At 27.9% G+C, this 15,300-nt stretch overlaps 2 protein-coding genes across 2 annotated transcripts; one reads left to right on the plus strand and one right to left on the minus strand.

The window, feature by feature from the left end:
- Positions 1-1,209: 1,209 nt before the first annotated feature.
- On the minus strand, positions 1,210-1,499 carry BO83DRAFT_431011 (uncharacterized protein; the record flags this gene model as incomplete). The annotated part of the gene is made up of 2 exons (XM_025535555.1): positions 1,210-1,221; positions 1,272-1,499. The coding sequence occupies 2 exons, from the start codon at positions 1,497-1,499 to the stop codon at positions 1,210-1,212; spliced, it is 240 nt and encodes a 79-aa protein (XP_025383783.1).
- Positions 1,500-6,909: 5,410 nt separating this feature from the next.
- Positions 6,910-7,715, plus strand: BO83DRAFT_402437 (sulfotransferase family protein; the record flags this gene model as incomplete). Its single annotated transcript, XM_025533528.1, has 5 exons — positions 6,910-6,962; positions 7,008-7,070; positions 7,098-7,342; positions 7,436-7,490; positions 7,601-7,715. 5 exons carry the CDS (start codon positions 6,910-6,912, stop codon positions 7,713-7,715), a joined length of 531 nt encoding a protein of 176 aa, XP_025383784.1.
- Between the last annotated feature and the right edge of the window lie 7,585 nt (positions 7,716-15,300).

Genomic DNA, 15,300 nt, shown 5'->3' on the forward strand with positions numbered 1-15,300 from the left:
ATCCCATGACCAGGCTGGCTGTATAAAGTATGCAGCGCCGTGTATCCTCTTTGATCTGGAGAATCAGACCATGTTCTTTACAAGTTAATTGCAGGGGCGTGATGCTTGCCTTTTATTGGAATATGTCTAATCGCGTCTTGGCAGAGGATACTTGGGTCAGCGCCAGCCTCAATCAATAACTCAATTGTCTCAAGACTCTTGGACTGGCATGCTGTACAGAGCGCTGTGTGATCTTGTATCTTCGCGTTGACATTAATCCCTGGCTGCTGTAAGATCAGATTAATAATACTTGCTTGATCTTTCTCAGATATCTAATACAACGCTTGCTGTAGGTCATCTACAGTCCCTAACTTCGGGACGAATTCAATCATTGTTATAAGTAGCTGGTATAGTATATATATATATTACGGGGTATCGCCCTTGTTACTTTTCCTTGGTGTATTTATAATATATTCTACTATAGGAGTGTTTTCTCTTGTTTTCAGCGTCAATAGACTGACCCCAGCAGCGAGTAAAGTCTGTACAGCATCCATATGGTTTACTTTAGCAGCAACATGCATTAGCTTAAGACCTTCAGCTAATTCAATATCAAGGTCTGCTCCATGATTAATGAGCACCTGGATAACATTGCCGTGATTACATGATGCTGTCTAATATATGGACAAACTTAGTGAGTCACTGCTCACGCCTCTGCCAGTGGATAGAAGATGGTGTGCTAATTAAGCCAGACCTGTTTTAACAGTAATATAAAGGAGTGTAATGCCCTCGACAGCGGTTATTAGCCAGGTTAAGTATAGCCATACATCGTATCAATACGTATCCGCAAAAAGAGATTCAAGTGTATTATAAAATACTCCTGGATTCTCTCCTGCTACTTCCATATAGTGGGTATGCATGTACCAGTTTATTGAGGCGTACTCCATGAACGGAAACTGTAATTGTAGTTGATATATACTTTCCTGCTTTGCTGTACTGAATCCAAGGGCGCTTTGTCTCAGTAGAGACTCAGGCATCTCTAGATTGTCGAGACACCCTGCATGTAGATAGTCTATACATGCTGTAGCAAGGCACAAGTTAGTTGGACCAGGCTCTAAGACTGGGTAATTGTAGTTGTCTGAGAATACTACTTGTATATCATCTCTAAGGAACTTAGTAAAAGAATGATAGATGACTGAAACAGTTTCATCGGGCAAGATTTCCAGCAGGGATCTACAAGTAATCCTAACTAGATCTTTAGTCTTCTTCAGTAATCACTCACTGGTTGTATGTACATTCAGCATTTCCGCAATCTCTAGAAGTCGCAGCGGGCGAGTTACATGCGTGATAAACTGAAGGATCAGTAATTGAAGCTCTGAGGGTACCTTTGAACGGCGGGCATGCTTCTGGAGTAAATCATCATAAATGGTGTTGAGATTCATGGAAAGCCCTTGAAGGACCCTGTGTACATCTGTGCCAGACTCCAGAAAGAGATCTACGGAGATCTTGGCAAATAGAAACATTCTCTTAGCCTGACTGCAAATTACTACTTGAATCTTGCTCTAATATTCTAAGGGAATCGACAAGCCGCGGAGCTTAGACTGAATATAAGTTGTAATATTGGAGTCAACCAGCCTTTCTTCCAATCGAATTTGCGGAATCAAAAAGGATTGCAAAACCGTCTCCAATCAAGTAATTGGGCGTGAGGTCATCAGGATCTTAATATTCACTGGGCGCCATTGTCCAAGATCAACCAGATCTCTAAGAAACTCATCATTTCCTGGATTTATCTTATCTAAAGTATCAGTCACACAATAGGCCAAGGCAAGACTGTGTAGTATTATTCTCAGATTACTCCAGAGATTGACCAGTGAGAAAGTATTGAGGAAGCATTTGTCTTTGATATATTAGTAGAGTTTGGCTTGTAGTGGAGGACTGTAGTCCAACACTTAATACAGCCAGTCTCGGAGCGCCATGATAGGCTTGTGATTAGTATTAATAATCTATCAGAAGAAACAATAAAGTACAGGAACACCAGTCTCCTGCAGCTGGTTAATGATTACAGTTACTATGATGGACTTACCAGAGCCCGGGTTATCTTTAATCTATAGTAATCTATTCTCTTCCGAGAGCCAGTGCTGATATATTAAAATGGATATGAGCTAAGTACCAGTTCCGAGAAGATAAGAGACATGATATTTAGAGTATTTATTTTATTCATAGTTATAAGAAGTCGGCTGAAGCTATTTGATAATATTAGCCAGCTCTTTAGCTGGTAGAGAAAGTATATTAGCTAAGTTAAAACCTTGGACGTCTTCTGGCCGTACTAGAATGGTGTCGCTGTCAGAGTCTACTAGAGACATGATTCGAAAATTACATTTTCTGGTAGATAAACAGAGCGAGAAATGGGAGAAAGGGGAGGAGACAGGGTAATATTAAGACTATTAAAGTGAAAGTAGTGGGCAGTGCATGGTAAGTACTAGAGTCGAAGACATGTAACTAATATAAAATTTTGGATATCTTACTGGCCTAGGATAACGTGGATGTCCAGTCTAAATTAGCTGATTAATTTATTTATCAGCCATGTTAACATACCTCTAGTACTTTAGCTGGCTTCAGTAAATAATTATCTTTCTAGACATGATTAATTAATGAAAATTCAAGCTATTTAATATACACTCGAGGTAACTTATTCTACTCCAGCAGGGATTTCTCTCTTTATTATTTTTTTTTAACTTCTTATAGATTATTATGTACTAAATCTCTTTTCTGAAGTGCTTCTTGTTCAAAATTATCTGTATTAGAAAGATCTGCCGACGGAGCTAGTATTAGAGGTGATGTAACTGGCAGGATATGAGCTTCTGGTATAATTTAATAAGTTACAGAACCCATTCCGTCTGTTTACTGATTACGGCTCATACTAACAGTCTTACTGGTATAACTGGTTCAATGACCGGATAGTTAACACGACAGGATAACTCGAAGAAATGAATGTTTTTATCTTTTACAGTTATTTGGCGGAGATTGTGAAAGAATAGCAAAAAGCTGGTTATTATACTAGTAAAGAATTATTATATTTTAAAGAAGAAATATACTAATCTTTAAGAAGCCTAGTCTTGATCTGCTCAGCCTGGTCTTGATTTATTTAATTTCAAAGATTTACTAGTTCACCAGCTTAACCAACAGCTTATAAAGTATAACTGGGGTCTTGTATTATATTTGGGGGCTTATAAGTCAGTTAATTCAGCTGATGAGGATAGTATATATAATATAATCTATGATAATATTAATCCTGTCTTCAGTTTACTTTATCTTAATAATATCTTAGTAAGTATTATACCAAGAGAGTCCACCTCATTCCTTATAACAAGCCCGGTAGCATCGCGACACAGATAACTTGATGCAGTAAAATAATTAGAATCTCTAGTATTAGCCAGCCCTCTTTATCTAGAAAGCAGTTATTATTTACAGTACTATACCAGCTAATTATTCCACAACTCTGAAATCATTTAGTAAATTACAAGTCTCCATAACTACATAGGTATGTTAATCCCAACCACCCGGTCTGGCTTTCAAGGGTTAGGCCATGCGTGTGCTCATTATAGCAGTAGACAATGCCTATAAAGTCATAACTAAAACAAAAGACATGACTAAATCTGAGTATAGAATTCTGTATAATTTCAACAGCTACTAGAGTGGATGATAATAATAATTATTCATATACTGACCTCTTACTTAAATAACATGCAGGATCCACTATCTACATCCTCTATGTATATTCATAGAACATGAGCGATTACTTTTCCAATGATTTTAGATTCTTATTAAGGTCTGTGGTGGCTGGTACCTGTAGTTATATTCTGCTACTTTATAGCACGCAACCTCAGAATCTCTATGGTGTCTCCGTGAAATCCAGTACTATTCTAAGAATACTACTATCTAGTAGAATATCTTGTAATCTATTTATTTTATAGCCTATTTCTTCTAAAATATTTATTGAATTATAAGATATTTCTCTGATCTTATACTGTAGTTCCTATTATCATATACTTAGTTACAGGCATTATATTAGTTAATATATATATAATCATCTCAGTTGCTCTGTATTATACTGCTTCTCTTCTTAGAAGTCTATTATTTGCTATATATTACCAACTATGAAGGTTTAATGCGAAGTTAAGTTAGTAGATATATTCAGTTTAAGAAGATAAATTTTACAGATAACAGGATTTGATTAAAATAATATAGATATAATTTATATTTGAAGATTCTTTATTCTTATTTCTGCTCTTAGTAGATCTTATTATGTATGGAATATTTTTTTCATAAGAGAAATTATATAGATAAGTACTTCTTTTCTATATTTATTATATTCTTAGCTAGCTGGTCAGCTATTATATTTCTAGAATTATTATAATAATAGAATTTCTCAGGCTTTCAGCTCGCCGCCTGAGTAGTAGATAGTTGTAATAATATACTAGTTTATATTGTTCTATGAGTTTTATATTTCTGAGATCTATTTTTCTAAGTCTTGGGTCTGTGCTTTCTCTCAGTCTGGTTTAATCTTAATCTTAACAAAAAATTATATCCGCCAAGGTGCTTGTGGCCTTGGGTTGATGGCTCCAGGCTTGATACTACAAGTCTATAATATGCAGGGTGCAGCTAACGGAAAACGTGTCCATTACTTCCAGTTTCTGATTGTTTCTAGAGCCCTAACCTGACTACACGTTAAACGAGTCTTAGAACGGAGCAGGAAATAGCTAGGTCGTGTACTTTGTATATAATAATAATCACCGTGTTTTATATTAATTTATCTAGTGCTGTTTTTGATACTCCAAATGAATATTCCCCGCATTAGTAACAGCTTCTATCATTCTAGACAATTATTATTTTCTATATCGAAGAATTCAGCACGGAAGCCTTTTACTATTATATACCAGAATCATCGAACTCTATATCAATATGTGGTATGGGAAAGATATTCTTCTTCTTCTATTTATACATGTCGGTCATTGGCAGTCCCCCGCGGTCTCTGCAGTCTCTTGGCAGTCCCCTGCAGTCTTTGGGCGGTCCTCTGCGGTCTTTGGACCTCCTTGTGGATCTAGACAACCAATCAACAGTATAGCATCCTAGAAAAAGCCGAACATTAGACTAGTAGCATCTTTTCTCCAACAGTTAGAAAAGTCCTGTAAGTTCTCTTCCTTCTTAGTCTCCATAATCTTTTCTTTCTATTTCTCAGTTTTAAAGAAAATTTTATTCTTATAGAGAGTATCTCTCTATACAAGAAAAGTATTTAAGAAAGGAGCATAATGATGCTGAATAGAGAGAAGATAAGTTTAATCCTATTAGTAAAGATAAGGAAGATCTGGCTCTAGACTAAGATATATATATTTCTAATACGGCTTCTAAAGAGCCAATTTTACGTGCACTAGAAAAGAGGAGAGTTGCTAATATAAAAGATCTATTAATTGAACTAGACAAGAGCAAGATTCCTCTTCCTGATATCAGTCATCTACATGATGATACTGGAACCCAGCGACGTGCATCTGGGTATGTTTTAAAAAAGATCAAGACAGGACATGGATTTTGTATATATTTAGAACTTCCAGTACTAAGAAAAGACATCAGTCACTTGCTTGTAATCTTATAGTAGGGTTTAAAGAAAAGCTGAACAGATTTCAGAAGATAGAAAGGCAGTCTAGGCTCTTAAATAAAGAAAGAATAAATATTAAAAACAGTTTCTGTAATGCAGAAGAACAACTAGTAAAACTAAAACATAAAAGAATAAAGACTAGCCTTGTATAACTTATGTATATCAGAGATACAAGGCTGTTTGTTTTGTTTATAAGAACGCAGGACCGCACCAAACTGCAGTAGTGCGGTCTGGTACAGTCTGGTCCTTGGTCTTTGCGGTCCTTTCCAAGGCCTAGGTGGATTCAACCATCCACCTTGCTTTAGGTTACTCTCGTCCAGGCTCTTACTAAGAATTACTTCGAGACCAGGATTATACGTCTACTGTATATTATATTGTGTGGAAGTTGTTTCTCTTCAATATTAATTTGATAATAGCAGTTCTTCTTGGGCCAGCATATAAATCTCAGAGCCTTTGTCCAGGGCTACCCAAATGTCTTTCTAGAGATTTGGAACCAATAATATCTCCATCAAACAATTTTGAGCCTGTTTTCAGTAAAGGCAGGTCTCGGGGAAGATCTAGCTAGATTTGTGACCAAGAAGGTCCGGTGTACATGTATCACAGAAATTATATCTTGAAAATTTGACCGGGCTGAGAGAGATATAGAAGAGTATCATGAATATATATATCTCCTAATAGTGGTATTCCTAAAGCTTTGTATTCTAGTGCCTAAAACAGGTTTCTCTTGATCTCTGATGTTTTAACATAAGGCGCAATAAGCTATGAGAATATTATATAATATCAACTGGCAGAAGATGGTTCGTTTGAACTACTCATTATAAAAAATATTATCCTAGAATATTCAGATATACTAAGCTGGTTTATTATCTATTTAACTAGTAAAAGTAAGCCAGCTAGTATAACCAAGTACTGGTTTCATAATAGTTAAATCAGTAGAGCAGTGGCTGTGGCTTCAGTTGAAAAGTCAGGCAGCAGTTACAGGACCCGCTAGGACCTCCAGCATAGCCCGCAAGGCACTGAAACAGAGTAAGGAATAAAACAAATAAATAAACAAATAATAGATGATTCCCGGGCTGACAGGTTGTTGCTTTACTATATAAAGAAATATTAGATACCTAACACCTATCACACCTGACTAATCCATAAAAAATCAAATGACATATCCACAACTTCTTCTAATTTTCATCTTATAAGCAAATTAAACCCCACTATCAGCTTTACTCCTCTGCGTTTTACTCACAACGTCACGCACTACATTAGAAAACAACAGGCCTCTCAAAATGTTATCAATCCTCAAGCGTATATACCGACTACCTGAGCTACAACCAACACAGTCGAGGCCACTATGAGTGATTTGTCTCGGCCTTTCTCAATATAGAACAGATTCGCTCAAACGCGCACTTGAAACTCTTGAATTTAGCAAAGTAGCACATGGCTTGGAGTAATAACTTCATCATCCAGATTATAGTGTCCTCTATTGCGAATTATTACTACTGAAGTTACAAAACCGTATGCCAAGCCCAGAGATTATTCAAGAATGCTATTTTAATCAACTTCTCGGCGACATGGATGCTTCTACAGATGTTCCTACAGTTTGGTTTACAAGTGAACTTCTCCAAGTATACCCCAGCGCCAAAGTTATTCTGAACTGCCGTTATAATATACATGCTTGGGAAAAGAGCTTCCGCGAATCGGTATTAGTAATAATACAAAGTTAGCTATATTGGATTACTAGTTGGTTTAACGGAGAATTATTTTGGGGAGTGTGGCTGACTTGTCTCAGACACTAAATACTTCTTTTCAAAGGTGACTTCGAAAAAAATGCCGAGAAATCATATCAGGACCACTACAAGGGTTTAAAGTTAATCTTGAAAGCCAATAACTGAGATTATCTTGATTGGTCTGTGGATGATGACTGGTTAGATCTCCTACACTGCAGTTGCTCAAGCTATATATAGCCTCCAATTACAGGGCACCTCTCTGCAGCTTCCTTGACCTACCGGTGCCAGATGCAGAATTTCTGAGAGGTAACATTGCCTCTGAATTTATCTCCAAATTGATGACTGTGGATGAAGGACAGATATAAAAAGCTAAATGTAATCTTTTACTCTGTTTTTCTTTGGTCGTGATAGTTGCGGCTGGATGCTGGTTGTTTTGAACTTGAGAGATACTGTCTGATTCTAGCGCAGTTATGACTTTATTAGATAAACACTAGCACATCTCCTAGTCCCATTATCTCTGCTTATTTCAGATCATGCCAGTCTTGTTGTCGCGGCTATGCGAAAGACTCAGGCCTAAGATAATAATCTATTCTGTTATTCTCTGCTGGTATCATAATCACTGTTTTGTCAAACCCTAGGATCGCTTCCCTGTCCCTGTTAGCTTAGCTTCACTGGTATACGTACCGTCGAACTGGATCGAGGAGGTATCAGGCTGATAACTATCTAAGGATAACTGGTCTTGGACAAGAGAAGAGAAGTAAGGCTAAATAATGTCATATAATTATTTATAAGTAAGTACAGACGAGTATTCTATTACTAAGCTTCTAAATATATGATTACTTAAAGATAATATTATTGAGTACAAAGAACAAAACTAGTTAAATATATAAAAGAATATTTTTATATATCTTATTCTCTGTATACCACATTGTATACTATTCTGGGTAGATTAATAATTAATTTAATTATAGTCCAGAGTCTCAGTATACCTTAAGTATATCTTTAATAATAGATATGATAATAAATAATTACATGATGCGTGGCTGTTCTGGGCATTATAAAGATAATCAGGAATTATATTAAATAATAATTTAATTTTATCTAAATACTGCTTTTATCAGTGTTTTCTACTTAGTAAGTCTATCTTACTAGTAGATTAACTAGTAGAAATTTATAATATTACTTTTCTTTCTTTGAGATTTCTTATTCTTAAAAAATATAAAAATATATATTCTTTATATATATTAATTAAATTCCTTAGTTTCTTTTCTTTTTCAGGATAGGTCAACATGTCTCACTGTTATATTAACCATGACCGAGTAAAAGAGCGCATTTGTTAATTTAATAAGATTTAAAAAAATAATTATATTATTAAAAATTTCTGTAAATACTGCTTCTTAAAAGATATTCCTTATATTATGAATTTAAAAAGCTGAAACTGTGCTGTTTATATTTATTATAATTAGAGATGCAAGAAGCGGTTTTATAATAATAAAAAATAAAATAACTTAAAGTAAAATTAATTAAAAGTATAAAATAAGCTTACTGAGATTCTAATTAAGTAAGTTTATATTTCTGCTAAAATAACTTATTTATTTAAATAATAATAATTCTTAAAGAATCATGGTAAGCAGATACTAGATTATAATTTAAATATATTAGAATAATTGGATGAGGAGGATCCTCTAAGTATTAAAGATTTTTAAAAATTAGAGTATTTAATTAATAAGTATAATATTATTTAACTTACTATTATATTAGATAATTCTAGTTTAATTTAATTAGTTAGTTTTTTTTTCTTTTGGGTGAATTTTAACCTGGCTGCTGGTAGTACTGTTCTATAAGCTGGTAATAGCTTATTAAATTCTTAATAAGTTTTTATATATTTTCTGAGGTATTATAATCTTTTTATTTTATTAAATAATATAATTTATTATTAATTTTTTTATAGTCTAGAATCTTTTTGACTTTATATTTTTATTTAGTATTATTATTAATTTTTATATTTTTTGCGATTCTAGCGTTCTTTGGTGCAGGTTCCAGTAATAAAATATAAAATATTAAATAAATTTTATTTATTAATTTTAATAATTTTAATTTATAATTAACTGATTTTTTCTTTTTCTTAATAATGAATGGTCTTAGTTTATAGTAATTAAATTTCTGACTTAATTATTTTATTTTAATATTTCTGTAAAGTAGGAATACTTTCTTTTTTTTTTTAAGTTAAATTTCTTTTTATATTAATAATTATAGTAAATTTTACTTTATAAATTCATGAATTCAATATCTCGAGATAACTAAATATATATATTTTTTATAAATATTATAATATTTTTAATTATATCAGTAACTAGTTGCTTTCTTATCAGTATTTCCAGGAATCTTGGATGATAATCATAGTTAGTATAAAATAATAAGACTCTGATTATTAAATAATTAGTATTATTATATAAGAACTATATTATAGATAATAAATTTATTTAATTATTTTATTAATAGTTTATATAGTATCTTAAATATTATTTAATTATTTAATTAATTCTTTCTGTTTATCTGTTTATTTATAGATAATAAGCTGTTGTCATTTATTCTTTAATTTTTATAAGATTAGTAAGTAATCTTTAAAATTTTAAGATAAATAATTTATCTTTATTTAATATAATATATTTTAGTATTCTATGATTTATAATAATATTTTCTAAAAATAATTCTATTATTTATATTACTGTCATTGTTATTTAGCTTGGTACGAGATGGATGTATTTAGTGAAATAATTAATAATAACTGTAATAATATTATATTTCTTTGATTTAGATAGTAGATTAATAAAGTTAATTATTATTTATTTTTATAATTATTATAATATTTTTTATATTTATATTTATTTATAAGATTAGTGCCTCGCGGGCTTGTTTCTAATATATATTTTATACTGTTCCATGTAGTCGCGTACTTTTTATCTGAGATTTAGAATATAATAATTTTTAATAATTAATTTTATAGTTTTTTTAACTTCTAAGTATTCTTTGAGTAATTTATTATAGTATATAGCTATAATCTCTATTCTTATATTAATTAGTATAAAAATTAACCTGTAGAAGTAAATTAATTTTTTTTTATTAATAATAATTTTATTTAGTAAATCTTTATTCATTTTTTGGAGTGCTTTGTTATTTTTAGTAATATTAGCTAATTACTTGGTTAGGTCACTGCTTATTTCTAATATTATTATAAGATTAATTTTATTATAACTGATTAATTTATCTTTATTTTATTTTAAAATAACTAGTTTAATAGTCTTTTCTCCTATTTTATAATCTGGTTTATAATTAAATATATCTATATATCCGTTTTCCATTTCTTTGCAGTGGATAATATAGAAATTATATTATAATAAGATTTTTATTTATCTTACCTATCTTTTTATTAATTTTTTAATTATTATAAAATAGATTAAGTTTTTATAATTTATTTTTATAATAATAATATATTTTACTTCTTTAAGGTAGACCCTCTATTGCTTAAATATTATTATTATAGCTAACAGTTTTTTATTATAAATATTATAATTAAGTTCCGCCTGAACTAATTTTTTTAAGTAAAATATAATTAATCTAGATTTTCTATTATCTCCTGGCTGTGTCATATGCATGTTAATAATATAATTTAATATATTAGTTTTAATAGTGGTTTTCTTTTCTGGATTATGCTGCACTAGTATTGGTGACATAGTAAGTCAGTGTTTAATATTTTTAAATATATATTACTATAGTTTTTTTTATTTATATTCTTTTATTTTCTTCATAAGCTCGAATAGTGGTGTCATATAAATAATATATTTATCTATAAATTATTAATAATAATTAATTAATCTAATAAACTGTTATAGTTTCTTTAAATTCTTAGATTAAGGCTAGTTCTGAATAATTTATATTTTAGTTTATTTAATATAGACTTTTTTTATAAATATCTAGTATTCTAGAAACTCTGTCTTTTATATATAAAATTTATATTTTTTGAGTTTATATTATAGCTTGTATAAATATAACTTATATAGAATAAATTTTATATATCTAATATATTCTTTCTCGGTTTTCGAGAAGATCAGAATATTATTTAAATAAATAATTATAAATTTATTAAAATACTCTCCCAGTACTTTATTAATATATTACTAGAATAATACAGGCGCGTTAGTAAGCCTAAATAATATAATTAAATATTTATAATATTTATATTTTATTTTAAATATAGTCTTCCATTCTTCACCTTCCATAATATATATATAATAATATATATTAATAATATTAAGTTTAGTAAACTATTTTATTCCTTGTATCTTATCTTGGATTTCTGAGATTAAGGGTAAAGGGTACTAATTCTTAATTATAATTATATTAAATAACTAGTAATTTATATATAATTATAGACTGCTGTTTTTTTTTAGTATAAATAAAATTCTATATTCTATAAATAATTTTAATAGTCTGATATTATTTTTTATTAATTAATTATTAATATATTTTTATAATATCTGTAATTTCTTCTTAGATATTAAATAAATTTTTTTATATACTAGTAATTTTTCTTTCTCAAGGAGAATAGTGTGGTTATATTTTTTATATTAAAATAATTTAGATTTTTCTAATTATTTAAATAAATTCTTAAATCTTTTATATTATAATAGGACGCACGGGTTGCTCTTAATTATAATTAAAAATTCTTATAAATTTTTTAATTTTATATTATTATTTTTAGATTTCTATTTTTCCTGAGTCTCTGTTAACTCTGTATTATTATATTTAGATCTATATTTATTTTAAGTTTTTTAATTTATATTACTAGATTTAGATTCTTACTTCTGAATCTTAGTCTTTATATTATTATTTTTATATTTCTGCACCTGTGACTTGCTTCTCGAGTTAATATTATTAATATGATACTTATAATATTCTTTAATTATTACTGATATTTATTCTAGTAATTTCTTGAGCTAATCTTATTATGCTGGCTTAATTATTATTATTATTTATATAATAATATTCAAGATGCTATTTTTCTTTAAGTTTTTTTTAATATTTAGTATATTAAACTTTTATAATATTTTTAACTTTTTTATAAATTACTTAGTTCTTACTCCAGTCTCCTGCTAGCTAGCAGGTTATACAGATCCAGATTCTATATTTAATTTTTATTAATATTATCTTAAATAAATATAATTAGTGAATTGAAGACTCTCAGTCTTTTAATTAATTTATAAATTATAATTTCTGAGTTATAGAATCTTTAATATAATATTATACTGTTTCAATAATATCACGTTGAAATTTATATATTCAAAGTAATCTATTATAGTCATAAATATAGTTTCTAATTTAATTATTAATATAAAAATTCCCAGGTTCTTTTTATTTAATCTAGTAATTATTTCTGGTTTTACTTTCTGTTTTTTGAGTATTCCAAGTTGCTGTATAAATTATAGATTTATAAAGTTTCTAGTTATATTAAAGTTAACTAGCACTTAAGCTGGTTATTTTAGTATAATTATTTAAATTTTTAGATACTTTTCTGATTTAATAGTCATTAATTACTATTCTGGCTAATTTAATTTTAATTAGCTTAAATATTTTTATAGAAATTTCGAGTTTTCCATTTTCGCTGCGTAATATATCATACACTGATTGTCAAAGCAGGCTATCTAATATATTATCTTATAATATAAATATTATTTATATCTTATACATGAATATCTAAAATTAATATATAAATAATAATTTTTTCTGGTTTCTACCACTTCTGGTACTTTTAGTCGGTAGGTTGCGAGATATTTCTGATTATAATATATAAAGTATATATCCGTGTAATATATAATTTAAAAAAGTTTATTATATTTCCAGTATTTTTTATTTTCTTTAAAATATATATATATATAATTTTTATAATTATATCTTAGATTTATTCCAGTTATCTGTACCTTGCGGCTGACTTTAAACAGGTAGTAGTAATAGTCTATATTATTTTATTTATATATTAAATAAAATTTTAAATAATAAAAATATTTTTATAAGTATTATCTCTAATTCTTATTTCACATTTCCTAATATCTTAGATTCTAATATAGACAGTATTACATGATTTTCTTAAATTCTAGATAAAATTATATTAGATTTTTCTTAAATTTCTTTATAATACAGTTTAATTAATAAAAAATATTATTTTTATTATTTTTCTAGTTTTCTTTATTCTCATCTTATTACATGGAGCATGATTCACTGATATTTAATAAAGATTTTTTTAAAATATTAAATATCTTACTAAGTTTTTTTTTATTAGATTTAAGATTATTTAACTAAGTACTGTATTTTTTGTCTAAAAAATTAAATTTATTTTAAATTATATTAGAATATTTATTCTTTAGAGCTGGCTTATTACTATTATTAATTTCTGTAAGTTAAGTAAATAGTTTAGATAATTAATAAATTTTTTATAATTTTATTAATACTATTAGCTTATTTATATTAATTTATTATTTTAACTAGTTCTAGTATATTCTGCTTTCTGGTATTAGTAATTATTTTTATTATATAGTATGTAGCTTCTTGCTATTTTATATTTATATTATAAATTTAATCTATTCTTTTAATAACTTAATTTTAATAGTATTATAGACTTTTCTAATCTTTTTATTTAATTCTGATTAATTTTTGTCTGTAATTCTTAACTGCTTCTAAGACTATTAATATTTCTGTTTATAATTCTTTAATTAATAATTTATTTTATTATAATTAAAATATAAATAATTTTTTTTATACCTTTCAAGCTTTTCCTTAGAGATTTTATTTTATTAAATCTGATACTATGTTATATCCAGCTTTATTAATTTTAATTTATAAAAATTTTTATATTCTAGGTTTCTAGGCTGTACTGGTCTTTTATTATTAATTTAATAATTTTATTAATTATTTTATTAAAATATAAATTTACTAGTTTATTAGTCTTTCTTTTATTTTATATTATATTTGTACAACTTGTTGTCGATTTTGACTGCTGCTGTAATTATTTATTATAATATATTTAATTATTTTTACTAAATAAGTTTCTCTTAAATTTTTATCTTGAGTTTTTTTTTAAATTATGTGATATAGGCGTCTTTATTTCAGTCTAAGTAATTAATAATTTATAAGAACTTAGAAGTATACTTAAATACTGATCTAATTTATTTAAGTTATTATAATTTTTATTTAGTATTTTATGATATATTAATATTTCTGAATATTTATTTGAGATGTTTCTTAAATCTGGTATAATTAATAAAGATTTTTTTAATATTATTATTCTAATTTTTTACTGGCTTTTCCTGGTAATCGCGGATAAACAGCTTAAACCAATTAAATACTATCTTAGTTAAATAAATAGATATAAAAAAGATTTTATTAATCTTATTCTTAAGTTTTTCTTTATTTATATTAAGATATAAGTTTAACTGGGTTAAGAAAATCTTAAGCTTTAATTAATTATTATTAAACAGTTCTAGTAAATTAATTTTAATAGACTTGACTATTAAGTAATCTTTAAATAATTAGTTCTATTATTTCAAGGCAGTGATATTTTCTTGTAATTAATTAATTATATTTATTAATTTTTATATTATTAAATCTTATTACTACTCTTTTTCTTGGACACTAGAGCCCTGCTGCGGAGTGTATAATAAACTTGAAGTAGTTAATATAATAAATAATTATAATTAATAAATATTTATACTAACTGGTATTTAATATATTAAATTTTAAAATTACTTTTTTGTTCCTGTTAGCTTAGCTTCACTGGTATACGTACCGTTAAACTGGATCGAGGAGGTATCAGACTGATAATTATTTAAGAATAACTAGTCTTAGATAAGAGAAGAGAAGTAAGACTAGATAATATTATATAATTATTTATAAGTA

This window comes from Aspergillus eucalypticola (assembly GCF_003184535.1).
Source record: "Aspergillus eucalypticola CBS 122712 chromosome Unknown BO83scaffold_31, whole genome shotgun sequence".
Lineage (NCBI taxonomy): Eukaryota > Fungi > Ascomycota > Eurotiomycetes > Eurotiales > Aspergillaceae > Aspergillus > Aspergillus eucalypticola.